Source organism: Megalopta genalis, chromosome 2 (assembly GCF_051020955.1).
Source record: "Megalopta genalis isolate 19385.01 chromosome 2, iyMegGena1_principal, whole genome shotgun sequence".
Classification (NCBI taxonomy): Eukaryota; Metazoa; Arthropoda; class Insecta; order Hymenoptera; family Halictidae; genus Megalopta; species Megalopta genalis.
Genome location: NC_135014.1, coordinates 10363171 through 10380796, shown reverse-complemented (window position 1 = coordinate 10380796; position 17626 = coordinate 10363171). Strand labels below are relative to the sequence as shown.

The following is a 17626-nucleotide window of genomic DNA, read 5'->3' as shown; positions in this document are numbered from 1 at the left end:
CTCGAAGAATTGCTCCATGTGTCTGATTCTATCGATTATTTTCACTAACAAATTAAATGGCAAAATAGCCAGTGGGATGCTTGACCATACTTCTAACAAATAGAATTGTTGCAAATATTAAGAAGCGAGAAATAGTAAATTTATTAACGATGGAAGTTTGATTTAATAACTCACCGATCGATTTGTGCAAGTCTCTCGTTAATTAAACCTCGTTGATATTTTTCATGAACAATTTAAGTGATGAAATAATTTTTCGGGCACCGGATAGCATTATTGCAAAATAAATTATCGCGAGTATTAAATAATTGGAAATAATCGAAACTATCGATCGTCGTCAAAGGCGAGGTTAAATTTCTTTGTCTTTTGTTAAATCCGTTTGTCCTTTGTTTGCTCGCTCGATTCAAAGTCGTTGCACAATTAGTCATTACTCGTTTAGTAGGAGAATCAATTGCATTTCAGGAAAGCTCCTGCAAAAGTGAAATTATTATAAATTAAATTGTTAAGAATCAAGATATAATATAATTTTCAAGGAAAATTGTTGCGTTAAATTACTTAATTAATTGTTGGAACAACTACTATAACAGAAAGTGTACAAAATCTAAGTAAATTTGATTTTTTCACTCGTGTCAGGCAGTGCACAATCAATTTTATTGTTCGGAAAGATTAATGTTAATCGAAATTCGCTCTGCTTCCTTCTAAAATCGAAGTTAATTAATTTTCTATTTAATTCGAATCTAAATTTACTTAACATTCGGCAAAATTATTATTAATAGTTATTTGGCAAAATCGTATTTCTAATTTCAACTCGAATTTCCGAATGGTTTCCAATAATATCCAAATCTTTTCCAAATGGAAATTAATATTTTCGATTAGAATCTTAAATCGGACTCGATGTCCGAGTTATGGAAACTTGTACACTTTCTGCTGTTGCTGTCTTTCTTTGCTACTGCTATTGTTGTTCCTCTCCTACTTTGCCGTTACTTTTGCCAATACTTCTGTCATTATTACTTCCATTACTTTTGCCATAACCACGAGTTCTATTAGCTATTTTTGTTTAAAACGGAGGAGAGTAGTCGTCATCAAAGGAAATTCTTATAATTATTATTAAACAGCTGGAAATAATAAATGTATAAATGCGTGCTTTAAAAATCACTCTGTATTTAATAATATCAATGGCGAAACGAATTTTTGTTAATATTAAACCTTGAGTACTCTTAGCTATATTTGTTTAAACATTGGAATGTAAAACAGAGAGGAAAGCGTTAGAAGCTGGTCTTTAGCAAAATAAATGCTTATAATTATTAATAAACAGCTGGAAATAATACATGAATGGATAGAATATCTTCGACGAAACGGTTTCTCGATAAATTCGTGCTTCGAGGATCATTTCGTATGTTTCACGTTATTAATTACTTTCGTCACGAGATGATACGACTAAATAGCCACGAGGGTGCTTAACAGTATCATCGGCGAGAATAGTTCTCGTAAATATTAAACATCGAAAGCCAATCAATTTATTAACGAAGCTCGCCCGCTGCAACAATTTCACGAAACACTGGTGTTCGAGAAATTACTTCATATTCCTGACTCTATCAATTAGCTTCGCGAGCAAATTAAATGGCAAAATAGCCAGTGTGCTTCTCAAACATACTTCTAACAAGCAGAATTATTGCAAATATTAAGAAGCGAGAAATAATAAATTAATTAACGAAAGCAATCGATATAATAACTTAAACAATTCGATCGATTTATGCAAATCTCTTGTTAATCGAACCTCGTTGATACTTTTCATGAATAATTTAGGTGATGAAATAATTTTTCGGACACCGGAGAGCATTATTGCAAAATAAATTATTACGAATATTAAACAATTGGAAATAATCTAAATTATTGAAATTATCGATCGCCGTTGATCGCGCGATCGTCGATCGTCAAAGTCAGTGGTGAGGGTATACTTCGTATACCCCCCCATACTTTCTCGCTCGGCTCAAAGTCATTGCCTAATTAGTCGGAACTTGTCTAATGTGGGAATCAGTCGTGTTTCAAGAAAGCTCGTCCAAAAGTGCAATTATAATAAATTAAATTGTTAAGAATTAAGATATAATATAATTTTAAAGGAAAATTAGTGCGCGAAATTATAATAAATTAAATTATTAAGAATTAAGATGTAATATAATTTTAAAGGATAATTAGTGCGTGAAATTAATCGCGTTTCATGAAAGCTCTTCTAAAAGTGTAATTATAATAAATTAGATTGTTAAGAATTATGATATAATATAATTTTAAAGGAAAATAAAACTTTAATAACTCATCGACCGATTTGTGCAAGTCTCTTGTTAATTAAACCTCGTTGGTACTTTTCATAAACAATTTAAGCGATTAAATAATTTTTCGGGCACCGGATAGCATTATTGCAAAATAAATTATCGCGAATATTAAATAATTGGAAATGATCGAAATTATCGATCGCCGTTGATAGTCAAAGACAAGGTTAAATTTCTTTGTCGTTTGTCCTTTGTTTGCTCGCTCGGCTCAAAGACATCCCTCGATTAGTCGTTACACGTTTAGTGGAAGAAGTAGTTGCATTTGAGGAAAGCTCTTACAATAGTGATATTATTATAAATTAAATTGTTAAGAATCAAGATATAATATAATTTTCAAGGAAAATTATTGCGTTAAATTACTTAGTTAATTGTTGGAACAACTAATATAACAGAAAGTGTACAAAATCTAAGTCAATTGGGTCTCTTCACTCGTGTCAGGCAGTGCACAATAAATTTTATTGTTCGGAATGTTTAGTGTTAATTGAAATTCGTTCTGCTTCCTTCTAAAATCAATGTTAATTAATTTTCTATTTAATTCGAATCTAAATTTACTTAACATTCGGTAAAATTATTATTAATAGTTATTTTTGTCTAAATCGTATCTCTAATTTCAACGCGAAATTCCAAATATGATTTCGGATAATTTCTAAATCTTTTCCAAATGGAAATTAATATTTTCGATTAAAATCTTAAATGTGTGCGTTATGGAAACTTGTCCACTTCTAGGCGTTGCTTCCACTCTCCTACTGCTGTCTTCTTTTGCTGCTGCTATTGCTACTCCGCTGCTACTTCCGTTTACTTCTTCCTACTACAAATTCCAGAACCAACATCGCATCGAAGTGTAAGTCACATGCTCTTGTTTTACCAGTAGTTTTCTCATTTTTTCGAGTACAGTGACCACATACTTGTTACGAATTCTATTGTATATCTAGTTAGGATGTTTTCTTGTCAATGATTCGAGTTTTCCGTTTGCATTCAATTGCCGTTGCCCTTGCTAATACTGCCTGTCATTGTTACTTCCATTACCTTTTTGTCATTACTGTTGCCGTTACCCTTGCCAATACTTCTCGAGCAATTAAATTCGCGCGTAGTCATCGAAACAGATTAATTTTGAAGAATAATTCGAAACTAATAACCCCATTTTAGCTAGGATTTTCAGGTTCTTTATTTTCAGATTCTTTATTTTCAGGTTAATACTATTGTAAGACAAAACTTATGGCGTATATTATCATGTGTATTATTATGTATATGTATTGTTAATTGGTCACTGTACTTGCTGCAATAGTATAATAGTAGTTCTTGCAGTAGTAGTAGTAGTATTTGGGCAGGCTTTGCTGCCCCAACGATCAGCGCAGATGGACACATCCGCGACTTGCAATAGCGTTGCGAAATAATCTCGCGTTGTTTCGCTTCATTTTCAACAGAGATCAAAATTAGCGTAGCGAATAAAACCATTGCGATTATCAATAGCATTGAAATTAATTATTCAGAGTATATCGTCGCGAATGAAATAATCGCGATTTCATTTGGTTCGATATGCAAGAAGCGTTGAAGATAGCGTTGCGAATAAATACGATCGCGTTTCAAGTTAGAAAATTTCGAACATCATTAAAATCCACTCGCTTTTGCATCTCTATTCATTGAATTAGCGGCATAATCGCGTTGCAATAGTTTACCTTCAACTTTTCAGGCGCCCATGCTGCAGCTGCAACGAAGGGCCTCGCCGCCCCATCAACAGCTCGGATGGGCACATCCGCGATTTGCCATAACGTTGCAAATTGATCACGCGTTGCTATAATTAATTCTGAACAGAAATCATAGCGTTGCGAATAAAATAGACGCGATTTTTCTTGAAATTATCAAGCATAATAGCTTTGAACATAGCGTTACGAACTTAATCGCGTTGCAACTTTGCAATTCTATCTGATTTTTTGAAGTCTACAGACTCGTTCATTCCAGAAAGTAAAGTTAAATCTTTCGGATTTCTGTTCGATGCATTAGCGTAGCGTCGAAATAATCGCGTTGCCAGTAGCTTCGTTCGACTTTTCAGGCGCCCATTCCGCGGCTGCAACAATGGACCGAGGTCCCAACAATCGGCTCGGTTGGACACATCGCGATTTTTGCATCCTAGCGTTGCGAAATGAATTATCGCGATTTGTCTTCGAATTAGTTTCGAAGTTAGCGTTGCGAGAATAATCGCGTTGCAGTAGCTTCGTTCGTCTTTCAGAGACCATGCCGCAGCTGCAACCCTCCGCAGTGCAGGCATTCGCGATTTTCCTTAGAGTTGCGAGACGAAATTAACAACGCGTTGTGTTGGTGTCGCGAAAAATTGCCAACGCGTTGTGTTAGAGTTGCAAAAATTGCCAACGCGTTGTGTTAGAGTAGCGAAATAAATGCCGCACTGCGAGTAGCCGTTCCAAGGATCGCAGCATCGTCTCGCAATCGTCGACGATTTTCTTTAGAGTTGCGTGAAAACAAATCAAAGTGCACGGGAGTTTTCGCTTTCGGATCTGACGAATTAACATCGGATTAATATTCAGACGAATTAACACGAATTAATATCGACATCTAATTCTCGTGGATTAGCGTCGCGCGAAAAATGAGTCCGCGTTTCTTTGCCACTTTCACTTTGATTTCCTCTCTGGCATCTAAAATCAAATCGTAATTCTTATATTCGCAGACAATATCTTTGCAAAGCAGTGGAAGATCGTCACCACAGGGAGCGAGAATATTTTATTCCTACCTTCGGACTTTTTTAGGCCAGGTCCGAGCACGTGGTGCAAATGCCCGCAAAACCACTGCGGGCAGTAGGAATTCATTTTTGCGATCCGAGAATTTACAAGTCGTAGCAGTTGCCGCAAAATCGCGACGCACGTTACTTATGTCCAAGTCTTCGAGCACCTTCTGCCGAGATTATCATCCGCCGAGGGTTTATCATCCGCCGAGGGTTTATCATCCGCCGTGGGATTCGTCTTAGTTATTAAGTGCGTGCGAGTTAGTTGATATGTGTGTGTGTGTGTGGCTTAGTTTAAGATTCTTAACTTCTTGCCGTACTTTAACGGGTCTAGCTTTGAACAAAGATTTTTCTTAAGAATGAACATTAATTTATTGTTTCATTTTCGCTTAAATTTCTCTTCTTTTCAGTACAATATTTACTTGTTCAATGAAACGTAGTCTCACAATAATTAGAAATTTTCTTCTCCTTCTGAGAAATACTTTCAATCGGGAAATTTCTAGTCATCATAAATTTAAAGAGAATGGTACGGCAAGGGGTTAAGTTCCCTCAGGGGCCCTCGACCCACGGGAGCGCCCGTGGGGGGCACGGGGGGTAGCGTCCCCGAGGTACCCGATTCGCTAATTTCGCATATGTCGAATATTATTGCCTTAGCTTTACTTTTTCGCGTTTTGCATTTGACTCCGATACAGCCTTCTGCTGTGGCGGCCTTGCTTGCGCAATCTCTTGGGTAAGTTCGAACACTTCTCGATGTTCGGCGAGTGATCATGAGGCGTGAGGGCTCTTCCCTGGTCGCTGTTCGGCCAGTAATCCGCCCTTAGCTCCTATGAGGGGCGGGGTGTTGGGCGAGAAATGGTCACACAGGTTTACCTGTGTAGGCTCTCGCCTAGTGCCGATTCAGACGGGTAAGGCGGCCTAACTTAGTTTTAGGTCGCAGGGCGAGAAATGGCCTCCCAATGTGTGGGAGGATCCGACTTTGGATCATCACTCCTCATGTGATCGCGCCGGTCATCTCGATTTGCGAAGCTCCGGTCTTGTGCAAGCATTGTACGCGTCGCGTCACCCTCGACTCAGTGCCTTCTGCACTGACTCGCAGTTGTTTCTCACTTTGAAAGAATCACTGCCTTCTGCACTGATTCATTTTGGTCCCCGTGGATCAGAGACTTCTTCTTTGATCCACTTGGTCCGCAATAGTACTTGACATATGCGAACGAGTGAGTGTGTGGGAATGTGTGATAGCTAGCTAGCGAGCGTATTAGTTTATAAGTCGTCGTTGTTAGAAAGGGAGCCATAGCGAATTCCGGCTTCGTTCTGATTCCCTTTCGGGTCTCTAAAGCAGCAATCTCCTCGCGGTGAGACCCGGGCAATCGGTATCATCCTCGATTCAGAGAACATTGCGAGTTGTAATGAGCTTTGAGTCGTGGATGATACCGAGCTAATAGCTGCAAATTTTGAAATTCTTTTTGATATTGATATCTTTTAATCGTAAATGACGTTATTGTGCTCTGTTAATTGATAATGAATATAATTTATAGGAATTTAATTGTGTTTTTGAATATCTATGCGAATTGATATTTATCAGCCATGAACGTCACGTGTTCCTAGTTCCTTACAGATCTGTTTATTGAAATTTTATTGTTTATTGATGAAATAGTCGCCCGTGGAGGGATGAGCAATTGGTTCGATGATAAGAGCAATTCTGTGGTAGGTCATGCAGCACGTTTTATGTATTATTTCAGAATTTTCGTATTCTTAAAAGTCCCCAGCCTCTCATGAAAGTCACTAGGCGTCTCGAAATGTTTCTTGTATATTTCTCGAAAAGGATAAATAAACAATTAAAGCTAATTAGTAAGCAGTTAAATGAAAGAGCAATTTTTGTACTATGTTTCACTAATATTGGTTAATATTGTGAACCAGCTTCACACGAGTCGAAAATGTACATATGTACATCCTGATACATCTCCTACTCAGTCCTCGCTTGAAGATCTGTCAGATAACGTTCGTAACACGTGTTGATTTGAAATTTTAAAAGTGACAATGGTATACTACTTTACAAGCGAAGGTATTGTTATTTTCCATGTTATTGCACATTCATTGTATTTAAACTTGTTATTATCATATTAAAGAAATGCGACGAATAACTAACAATAAGGTTAGAGTAACAGTTACTTTCGAATTTTAGTTGTTCAGCCAGCTGTAACATTATTTATGGGACTTGACAAGCATGAGAGTAAGTAAAAATTCTTCAAGTTCGTTTTTTTGTCATTTAAGAACTTATTTTAATTTATCTTACGTCTAGACGAGGATCTTATACGGTGGGGTTGGCCAGAGGATGTTTGGTTTCATGTTGACAAGTATTCTTCGGCACACGTGTATCTTCGCCTTCAACCGGTAAGCATATATTAATTAACAAAAAATTATTGTACTGTGGGCTATAGGTCCGATTAAAACATTTATGCAAATAATGAAAAATTTCAAGGTACCAATATTTAGAACTATTAAAGCACCCCCTGTCTTATACCAATGATACCTCAAATTTAAACTGTTTTATCATCCCTGTATATTAAATAATTTGTTCTAATTATACATTGTTTATAGGGCCAAACAATAGATGATATTCCAAGCATGGTCTTGGAAGACGCAGCACAACTAGTGAAAGCGAACAGCATCGAGGGTAACAAAATAAATGATATCGATGTTGTATACACAATGTGGTCTAATCTAAAAAAGACTCAAGGTATGGAAGTAGGACAAGTAGGCTTCCATGAAGACAAAGAAGTTCGAAAAATTCATGTCTCTAAACGAGTAAACACAATTGTCAATCGATTAAATAAAACGAAACGTTCGGAGCAAGTGAATTTTAGAGCAGAAAGGGAACAACGAGATAAGAATGAAAGAGAAGACAAAAAGAAGTTAATGAGGGAACAGAAAGAACAGGAGAAGGCAGAAGAAAAGAGGAAAAAAGAAGAAGCAGAAATCAGGCAAGCTACTAACATTTATCCAGTTCTTATGTTAATTTTGCAAAACTTTCTAATTAATCACTTTCAGGAGCTACAATTCCTTATTCAATACATCTAATATGATATCGAACACCGACAATAATGGATATGATTCAGACGACTTTATGTGATAACGTTATGTACAACATTAATACCTTGTGCCTAATTTACTACAGTCCTGGACAATGGAAATGTATGTTTCAAACAGGCAGCACGTGTACATTAAAAATTGAATGTTGATACTGCTCGAAAATGAAATTATTAGATATTACAAAGATGGACAGTTTTATTTATAAATAGTATAGTAAATACGAAATAAGTGTAAATTATTCGCGTGCTTTTATCATTGATAACTACAGTTAACTATTGTAAAATATATGAAAGTTTTTAAGAAGCTTATTTCTGTAATATATAAAAATATCTAATAACCCATTCATCTGTTTATAAAGTCGTTAAAAATAAACCTGGAACCTTATACACATGAAATAGTCTTTAGTTTTTAGGATATAAACGTGATTTCTCACTAGGGACTCCATCTGATATTATTAGATACACTATTAACATAACGTGATCATCTGTACTTTTTCTCATAATAATGTAACATTGACAGCATTTAAAGCATTTATTATCCACGTTGGATATTCCTTATTCGGATATAAGTTCAACATAAATTGCTGTATAAATTCTGGAAATTTTTGCTCTTTGATACTTTGTCTAATATCTTTCATTAGTCTCAATTGAAATGCAACATTGTGAATAGATAATAAATGACATGCAGCTGTTTCTATCGTTACAATATGATGAAGATAAGCGCGCGTATACGTTTTACATGTACTACAATCACATGTTTCATCTATGGGTCTTATATCTTTCGAGTATTGTAATTGTTTTAAGTTTAGTTGTCCTGTACTTATTAACGCACAACCAAATCTCTGAAAGAGATATACAATATTAATAAATGAAATTGTATGTATGTTTTTGCTTTTTCTTTGAAAATTACATCATAAATATTACCGCTGTTCTCGTAGGAAATACGCAATCGAACATGTCTATCCCCAATGCACAACAAACTACTAAATCTTCAGCGAATCCAACTCCCATTAAATAACGCGGTTTATCTTTTGGAAGTATATCAGTAGAAAGATGTACCATTCTCCAAAATTCGTCTTTACTTTCTCCACCACTAAGAGATAATAAAAATTAAGTCAGTTTTTCCATATTCATCTATCAATTACAATTCAATTATTTCTACCTTAATCCACCTATGGCATAACCATTGACATTGCGTTGAATCAACTGCTTTGCACATTCTGATCTGAGATCAGGATTAAGTCCGCCTTGTACAATTGGAAATATACTTTGTTCATTTGGTCTCTGATGAGCTTGTAAACACCTGTCCAACCATCTATATGTTCTAAAAATAATTAATCATTATTCAATCTTTTCAGTATAAGGTAATGACATGCATGAACTACAAACAATAAAATATTCACCTATGCATTGCTTCTTCTACTCTTGGCCCTGTTATTGTAGTTTTAACTACATCGTCAAGCTGCATTATTATGTCTGCACCTATTATATTTTGTATTTCTATAGAGTGCTCAGGTGTCAGCATGCAATCAGATTCTAAAATATATTAGAAAGCTATTGTATTTTATTTAGTTATATGTATATCTAATTGAATATATCGATTCATTTTGTGTTCTTAAATATTAGCTACCATTATCATAAGGAGATTTAAATTGAACACCTTCTTCTGTAATGTTTGCAAGTTCTAAAAGTGATACCATTTGAAAACCACCAGAATCTGTCAATAATGCTCTTTTCCAATTCATAAAATTATGTAATCCACCAGCTTTTTGCATAACATGAAGACCCTGATTACCGTATCGAACCAATTAAAAATTCTATATATATATATTTATTGGATTAATGTAAACATCTCAATTAACTTACAGGTCTTATTCCGAGATGATAGGTGTTTCCTAGAATAATTTGGCAGTCTAAGCTTTCTAATTGTTGCGGCAATACACCTTTTAAAGTGCCCTGAAACAATAAAGTTGAAATGTTATTAACAATAATTCATTAAACTATTCTGCAGTTTAGCTTACCTGAGTTCCCACTGGCATAAATACTGGAGTATCCACAGGATGATGAACAAGTGTCATTTTTGCAGTTCTAGCTTTCGTTTTTAAGCATTCGTGAAAAATGTCGAAGAGTAACGGTTTCATCGTAGAGTTTGTCATGTTTTTGGAACCTTCTTTTATCAGTGTATCGATCAACATAAGGCTCCTATAAAACTGTTCTTAAGGTTATGTTGTTGGACAAATATTATTGTATATACATTTAATTAAATTGCTTTATAACAACTATAAAATGTCTGTATTTATAGATTTAAAGGATAGATCATTTTTAACAAATGCTTTTATATGTTAATATCAACGCACATGTAAATATGTAATGTATAATCAATATAAACAACACGAGTTGATTATCAACAATTATCAATCTTGTTCCACGTAGTGCTGGTTCAAAGTACATTGGTCAAAATCAAGTGCACTGTAGGAATATACTTTTATCAATAGCTCTTAATTAAAATTAAAAAGGATTGCACAGAATAAATCTAAAGAAAATGTAACATAAGTTACTTTCCGGATCTGATTTGATTCTCTAAATCAGATTAAAAGTTCTATAACAAATCAAAATATTCGCGCCATTTCTCTATTTCAAAAAACATGCGAAGATGGACCTGGTGCGATGCTATATGTATTATAAGTACAATATGTACATATGTACACAATGCGATGCAAAAAACCCATTTTCTCTTATCTAAATAGATAGTGATTAAAGGAAAAGATGTATGTATTTTCGACTATATTGTTTGAAAAAAAAAATGCATTTCGCATCTAGCATAGTTAAATACATAATAGATCTGCTTTATATTCTAAAATTATATACATAAACAGAATGTACTGTACACGCACTATATATATGTACATGCAATACATAGTGTCATGGCGCCAAAATGTTACGCTATGTATGCTTGCGATGGGATAGCATTTTATATGGTTTGTTTTAAACAGTTTTTCTAGGCATTCATGGTACATTTTATGTAGTAATGAAGAATGAAAAATATTACACAGTATCTCGTGGACACCGTAAAACCTAGTGGAATAACTACCAACGATACAAGACTGGAAGAGGAGTCTAATAATGGCTCGAAAAGAAAACGTAACCGTGTTAAAATTAAAATATCACGAACAAGTACAAAGGAAACGGTATGTGATATCATAGAAAGCAGTAGTGATATGATTGATAAAACGCCTAGCCCATTTACCAGAGAGGCAGCTAAACACAAAAATTCGCTTGAAAAATCAAAAAGATCTTCATCGAAATTACAAACATTGGTGAATATGAAAAAATTAGAAGATGAAAGTTTAGATTATTTATCTATAGAAACCAACGATAAGTCGTATAAGGAACGAAATTATAAACGTAATTCTGAAAATTCAGTTAAAAATAATAGGAAAACAAAAAAAACATTAAAGGATAAAGAGGGCACAAAAAGCGATACAAGTGTATGTAATACAGTTAAGAATAAAGAACCTGAAGTTATAAATCTAATTAATATTAGTGATAGCGAAGATGATAATCATGAAGAATCTAATGCTTTTCAAATTCTTATGAACCGTAAAAAGCAGGTTCATAGTTTATCACCGACAAAGCCTGCTCAAACTGATGAAACTGACATCAAAAAGTCTGGAGAATATAAAATCAAATTGAAACAAACAAAAGAAAAGTTGATAGCTTTAGCTGATAAAAAAGGATATTCCAAACAAAAATTAGCAGAAATTGAGGAAGGTGAAAAGATAGAACGTATTATTCAAAAACGAATTAAACTTTTTAAAAAAGATACAACGAAAGATAGTAATGGAGAAGCAACTATATTTACTCAAAGTCAATCTTGTGGTAGTTTGTTGAATTATTTTAGGTAATGTATTATTGGGGGGGGGGGGCTCCTTTGTTAAAACAATTGGTACTATTATATCCAATGTTTTTTTTTGTTTTTTATGTGTAACAGCAAAGTTCCAGTGAATTTAACACATTCGAATGTAGCTAACATGTCTACTATTGTGGTCAAGGCTGATGTACACATGGCTGAAAATTCCACTCAACATAATATATATAATTCAAGCTCAAAGAAGGGACCACAGTTGAATAAACAAAATAAATTGGATATGAAATTTTCTCAAATAGATGATATTAGTATTATAGATTCTGAGAACATTAATATGACATGTAAAACAAAGAAACATGATTCATGTGGACAAAGTAAACATAGATGGTCTTTGCGGATTAAACTTCAAAATTATGAAAATGAAAATCTTGTAGCAGGTAACTCGATACTTCCAGATGATTACAATATATTATATAGCTTGTTTATTTTACATGAAGAAACCAAATCCAAGAGTCTCCTACATTGTGGTTGATGGCAATGAACTTTCACACTTTGATCGCTGATTTTTATGATTTTTATATATAACATTATTTGAATGTATATAGCATCATTATTTAATGTTTCTTTTTACTTTTAAAACAGATGAAATTAGCGATGAAGAAATATTTTCAGCACAAAGAAGATCTAAAATAAATACAAAAAGTTCTAAGAAATCTGAAGCAACTAAAAACATTTCTGTGGTAGATAAGAATCCGAAAAGAGCGCTAAAACAAGTGAACGAAGAAAGTATATTAAAACATGAACTATTAAAAAATGCTGAAAACGATTTAGCACAGAAAGATAAACATAAATCGACATTTGATAACTCCAAGCATACTTCAACAGTCAGTAAAAGTTTGGACAGCTGCCTTAATTCAAATTTAAACGATTATGTTATTATTAGTGAGAGTAAATTAAAGAGAAAAACAGTAGATAAATTGGCTCCTTTGTTCACAAAGCGACGAAAACCTGATCCAGAGATCATAGCGGCTCGTCGGTTATTTTTACAACCAGATGTAACGGATAATAGTAAAAGCGTAGTTAGAAAAGTAACTGTGGATGGTACATTACCGTTTCCAGTTGTGAGTCATATCACACAATTGAATAACGTAATTTCTAATGAAACGAAAAGTTTTCATATTCCAGAAAAACTTCGTGTTAAATTCATTCCAGTTATAAATTCAAGCGACTATACATGTACAATGGACTTTTCTGAAATAAAATTGGAAGCAAACGTTATAAATAAGAAAGCAAAAGTTTCAGATATATTAACAGAAATGGAGAAGTTCTGCACAGACACGAGACAAATGTGGAGTGTTATTTCTCACATATTCAAAGGGCAACCTATTAAAACAGTATCACCAAGAACAAGAACAAAAAGAAGTAAACTTATGAGAGAAGAAAAAATGATAGAAAAGAGAAGTACAGAAAATCAAATTGAGAATTATAATTGGACATACAAGTATAGACCAAGAAGTATCAAAGAAGTTGTTGGTAATGAAGAAGCCGGTACAAAATTGAGAGAATGGTTAATTGGATGGAAAGCGACATTCAGAAACGAGAATAACAGTAGTGGGGATGAATTCTATTCCTCCGATAGTACTTCTTCGAGAATTCACGAGAACAATCAAGTAGCCATACTATTAGGACCACATGGAAGCGGTAAAACCGCCAGCGTTTATGCGGTAGCAGAAGAATTTGGTTACACGTTAGTATGCTGTATTAATAATATTTAAGCTTAGTAAATGTATCCTTTAAATATGTCTTTTCTTTGTTTAGTGTATTAGAGGTAAATGCATCATCTAGGAGAACTGGAAAAATACTTTTGAAAGAACTGGAGGAAGCGACTAAATCACATAGAATTAAAAAGAAATCAGATGCACCCACATTTTTTAATCTAAGTTCAGATGAAACTGTACCAAAGAAAATATCGCAAAAGTCTCTCATTCTTATAGAAGATATTGATCTCATATTCGAAGAGGATGAAGGTTTCATTTCCGCTACTTATCAGTTAGCATTAAATACAAAACGTCCGATTGTCATGACGTGTAGAGATATTTGTCCCCATTTGGCTAAAATAGCACCTCAGCAAAATAGAATTTATTTTCAACAAGCAACTGGTAGCAGGATTGTTGCTTTATTACAATTGATTGCATTGGCAGAAACAGGCTACAGTGTATCCACTGATTATATAACTGTAAGTATCGTTGACATACGAATTAATCGTAAATAATAATGTTATATTGCAATAAGTATACTTTTCTGTTTGTAGGAATTGATACAAATAGGAGATCTGCGTAAAGCTATACTTAAATTACAATATTTGATGCTATCTAATCCGACACATGTTATAGCACAATCTATCATTTTTAAGAATTCATTCTGGGAAAGCGTGCGATATAATTTATACAAACCGGCCATAAAAGAAAATAATAAACAAAAAACGAAAAAGGCTGCAGATAGGAAAGTAACAAATTTCAATAAACATATATTGGATAATCTGGCAAATAAATTAAATGACATCGTTTTGATGTCATCTCTAATTCATTTAGAAGACTCTGCTTTAAATTTGTCACAGATAAAAATGCAACCTAGTCTGTCTTTATTAGAAAATACTGATTCATATTCGGCATCAAATAGTATATGTTTCGATATAGCGGAATGGCTTAGTAAAAAAGCTGTGTACAGCAGTCAGTTAAGTAGTTCTGATGGAACTTCATATCGAAATAATATCGCACTAAAAAGACAGTTAAATAAAGGAGTAAATTCGGCATTATCGCAAACCACATCTTTCTTACTTGATCGTCAAGTTATATCTACAGATTACCTACCATGTTTAAGAACGATATGCAGAGCAGAAGAATCTAGAGCTAATATGAACAATAAAAGAGGAAATCGATTTTTCCACTATCTTCATAATTTAAAGGGACCATCAACATCACTTAAGCCTAACATTTTATCAGCTGCATGTAGAGTAATGCGTGACACAGTAGATAATGATGCAAATACAAGTACTACTTGTGTGTAACAGTTAATTTTTTTATTATTACATATCCTGTAAAAATTTAGAAATTTATGATAAGGATGTTACGTTTAAACATATGTCTTTTATCAAATATATAGAAGATATTTTATGCATTCATAACTCACTTGCATTTGTAGTATCGCGTACTGAATAGTTTTTTAAGAATTATGATGCTTATATAAAAATATTGTACAAAATTGTACTATAGTGGTCTTAAAGCAATCATCCTAAAGTTCTCTATTAAATGTAATAAACACATACTTGTTATAAATTTGTGTTTTATTCCTTTGAAGTAAATATGGTTTCCATACAATGATTAAATTTTTATATGATGTAATTTGCGATTTAATTCCTCAAATTTGAGAATTTTTCGAATAAAGAAGTCACCATAACGGTGGGCTACCTTTGTGTCTGCGATATGAATCATATCATGATCAATGTAAAAGTCCAACTGTAATAATATACATTATGATATTAATGCATTTTGTATTCTCCTGCAATATTAAATACTGACAATAAATATATTACCTCTGAGCCAGATTGAAATTTTCCATGTAATCCTGATGCACCTTTAGTCCAGACAATGTTCTTCATCTTATGTTTGAAACATAGCAAGTGAATGGTTAACGTGCTGACCTCTTTGTCTAAATCCCAACTTTCATCAGGTCTGGTGTTATTATACATAAATGTTGCCAATTTACTTAATGGCAAGGTAGTATACAGTTTTAAATACGAACGAATCGTCGGTAGCATTTTCTGTTGAACAACTTCGTCCATGAAGACTTGAGTTTGATGCTTAATAGCTTCTCTAATATAGTCTTCATTCGGATTGTCAGGGTTTGGTGGAGTAAGAGACAAGAATTTTGGACATGCGAATAAAAAGCAGGATTCAAATTCTACTAGATCTCCGTACTGCATCTTGTACATTTTTTCATGATAATTTTTATCACGTAGTGCCTGTTGCAATCCTTCATCAATGCACTGTGGATGAAGAACAAGGCAGATTGCTAGCAAATGATACATTTGTTCAGTTTGCTTATTAATCTGATCATTTTGATAACTTCTTGTTGCGAACAATTGTTTTGTTCTTTGAATATACAACAGAATTCCAGAAAATGTTCTGATTGCATCTGCATATCTACGCATCATCATGTAAGCAAAGCCGACATAATATGCTGTTGATATCTGACAACCAGGTACATGAGAGTATGCACTTTTCTTATAAAGCTCTACATTTTCCAAAACTTTAATGGCTTGGTAATAGTCTCCTAAAAGAGAATGCAAACGCAGGAGACCTACAAGAGAAAAGTATCCAAGCATTTTATATAAAGAATGTCTTCCAAACACTCCAGCCACTGAATCAGGATCTCCTCCACTTGCATATACCTCCAATTGGCTTTTGATCTTTGATTTATCAACTAAATAATGCAAGACGTTTAAAACACAAAGTACATCCCATATTTTGCCATGCGCATTCAAATGTTCGATTTCCTCTGGTGTTTTATTTGACAAATTAGCACGGTATTGTGTAAAAGATTGAAACTGATATACGAATTCATCAATCAGTTCCCATAACCATTGATCGGGTAATTCCAATTGAACAGGTGTCTCAGGATGCAATATGTAATTAAAAAGATCGCAGTAATTATAAAAAGAACCAAGTCGTTGTTCTATTGTTGGTCCTTGCATTCGAGCATAAATATGGCGATAATAAAGTTCTTTGTAAAGGGTAAGGAATACTGGATCATTATCAACTATATGCGTAATCGCTTGAGCATCTGGCCAAGACGACTTATCGAACAATTGTTCCGAAATTTTTGGAAATGTTGTTTCATAAAGATTCTGTATCTCGAATATCATTCCTTCGTTTATACAATTTCGCAAAAATACCAGAAAATTTCGTACAACTTCTGGTACTTGGCGATAACTCAATCTGTCATACTGGTCGCTATGAACGTCTAGCGGACCGTAATCATCATATGCATCATACTGAAAATTGTGTAAATGTTAATTTGCATATCCACAATAATAATGCTTACGTAGAACTTGACCAAGCGATTATTAAATACCTCGTTGTAATCGTCGTACATGATGATTTAATAGAAATGATTTTGTATAAATAAACTTTCCGAACTTACAGAGTAACTTAATACAGATACAAAAGCTAACCAAGAATCAAGAAGTATAACACGTTCACGTTCCACGAGATGGTTTAGTCATAGACTATTGCAATTTATGATTCACACCTTTCATATTCTGTTTGTACATAGGGATTTTCAGTGGCACCTTGCGGAATTATTTATACTTCTCTGTTCAAACTCCGTAATAATATCTATGCAAAATAAATGTCGCATTCGTATTAAATATGAATAAACATTCACTTATACATGTGACATGATACAAATAATCTTTTGCATGATATTCATTTCACACATGAAATTATGTATAGTACTTTAGATACGTTATGTACATATTTTTCTCGGCTGTTGTCTTGTATGTTATTCATTTTCTTTCATACAGAATTTCCTAAATTATGTTGTTTATAGT

At 33.8% G+C, this 17626-nt stretch overlaps 4 protein-coding genes across 5 annotated transcripts; 2 read left to right on the top strand and 2 right to left on the bottom strand.

The window, feature by feature from the left end:
• The first annotated feature begins 6431 nt into the window (after positions 1-6431).
• LOC117226486 (coiled-coil domain-containing protein 25) lies at positions 6432-9030 on the top strand. Its single transcript, XM_033480848.2, has 5 exons — positions 6432-7120; positions 7241-7288; positions 7358-7449; positions 7657-8039; positions 8107-9030. The coding sequence occupies exons 1-5, from the start codon at positions 7096-7098 to the stop codon at positions 8186-8188; spliced, it is 630 nt and encodes a 209-aa protein (XP_033336739.1). The 5' UTR covers positions 6432-7095; the 3' UTR covers positions 8189-9030.
• Tgt (tRNA-guanine transglycosylase) lies at positions 8036-10841 on the bottom strand. Of its 2 annotated transcripts, none has more exons than XM_033480845.2 (8): positions 10505-10841; positions 10169-10357; positions 10014-10103; positions 9778-9934; positions 9551-9683; positions 9310-9471; positions 9072-9240; positions 8036-8989 (listed from the first exon to the last, which is right to left on the bottom strand). In XM_033480845.2, exons 2-8 carry the CDS (start codon positions 10340-10342, stop codon positions 8645-8647), a joined length of 1230 nt encoding a protein of 409 aa, XP_033336736.2. In that variant the 5' UTR covers positions 10343-10357; positions 10505-10841; the 3' UTR covers positions 8036-8644. The 2 variants fall into 2 exon arrangements, with proteins under 2 accessions (XP_033336736.2, XP_033336735.2); XM_033480844.2 differs by having other exon boundaries at positions 10169-10349.
• A 204-nt stretch (positions 10842-11045) lies between these two features.
• elg1 (enhanced level of genomic instability 1) lies at positions 11046-15613 on the top strand. Its single transcript, XM_033480842.2, has 5 exons — positions 11046-12048; positions 12139-12452; positions 12658-13762; positions 13834-14251; positions 14327-15613. The coding sequence occupies exons 1-5, from the start codon at positions 11183-11185 to the stop codon at positions 15080-15082; spliced, it is 3459 nt and encodes a 1152-aa protein (XP_033336733.2). The 5' UTR covers positions 11046-11182; the 3' UTR covers positions 15083-15613.
• Positions 15341-17334, bottom strand: eIF3l (eukaryotic translation initiation factor 3 subunit L). The gene is made up of 3 exons (XM_033480843.2): positions 17149-17334; positions 15608-17068; positions 15341-15530 (listed from the first exon to the last, which is right to left on the bottom strand). Exons 1-3 carry the CDS (start codon positions 17167-17169, stop codon positions 15396-15398), a joined length of 1617 nt encoding a protein of 538 aa, XP_033336734.1. The 5' UTR covers positions 17170-17334; the 3' UTR covers positions 15341-15395.
• Positions 17335-17626: the final 292 nt, after the last annotated feature.

Bases quoted from the DNA above. Each gene is read 5' to 3' on its own strand.
- Tgt (XM_033480844.2), bottom strand. The intron at 9,684-9,777 runs GTAGCTAATATT...AATATATTTTAG, and splicing joins TAAATCTCCTTATGATAATG to AATCTGATTGCATGCTGACA. The intron at 9,241-9,309 runs GTAGAAATAATT...ATTATCTCTTAG, and splicing joins TATGCCATAGGTGGATTAAG to TGGTGGAGAAAGTAAAGACG.
- eIF3l (XM_033480843.2), bottom strand. From the start codon at position 17,169: ATGTACGACGATTACAACGAG. The intron at 17,069-17,148 runs GTATTTAATAAT...CACAATTTTCAG, and splicing joins TGTACGACGATTACAACGAG to TATGATGCATATGATGATTA. The intron at 15,531-15,607 runs GTAATATATTTA...ATATTATTACAG, and splicing joins AATTTCAATCTGGCTCAGAG to TTGGACTTTTACATTGATCA.
- LOC117226486 (XM_033480848.2), top strand. From the start codon at position 7,096: ATGGTATACTACTTTACAAGCGAAG. The intron at 7,121-7,240 runs GTATTGTTATTT...TTCGAATTTTAG, and splicing joins ATACTACTTTACAAGCGAAG to TTGTTCAGCCAGCTGTAACA. The intron at 7,450-7,656 runs GTAAGCATATAT...CATTGTTTATAG, and splicing joins TGTATCTTCGCCTTCAACCG to GGCCAAACAATAGATGATAT.
- elg1 (XM_033480842.2), top strand. From the start codon at position 11,183: ATGAAAAATATTACACAGTATCTCGTGGACACCGTAAAACCTAGTGGA. The intron at 12,049-12,138 runs GTAATGTATTAT...TATGTGTAACAG, and splicing joins AGTTTGTTGAATTATTTTAG to CAAAGTTCCAGTGAATTTAA. The intron at 12,453-12,657 runs GTAACTCGATAC...CTTTTAAAACAG, and splicing joins AAATGAAAATCTTGTAGCAG to ATGAAATTAGCGATGAAGAA.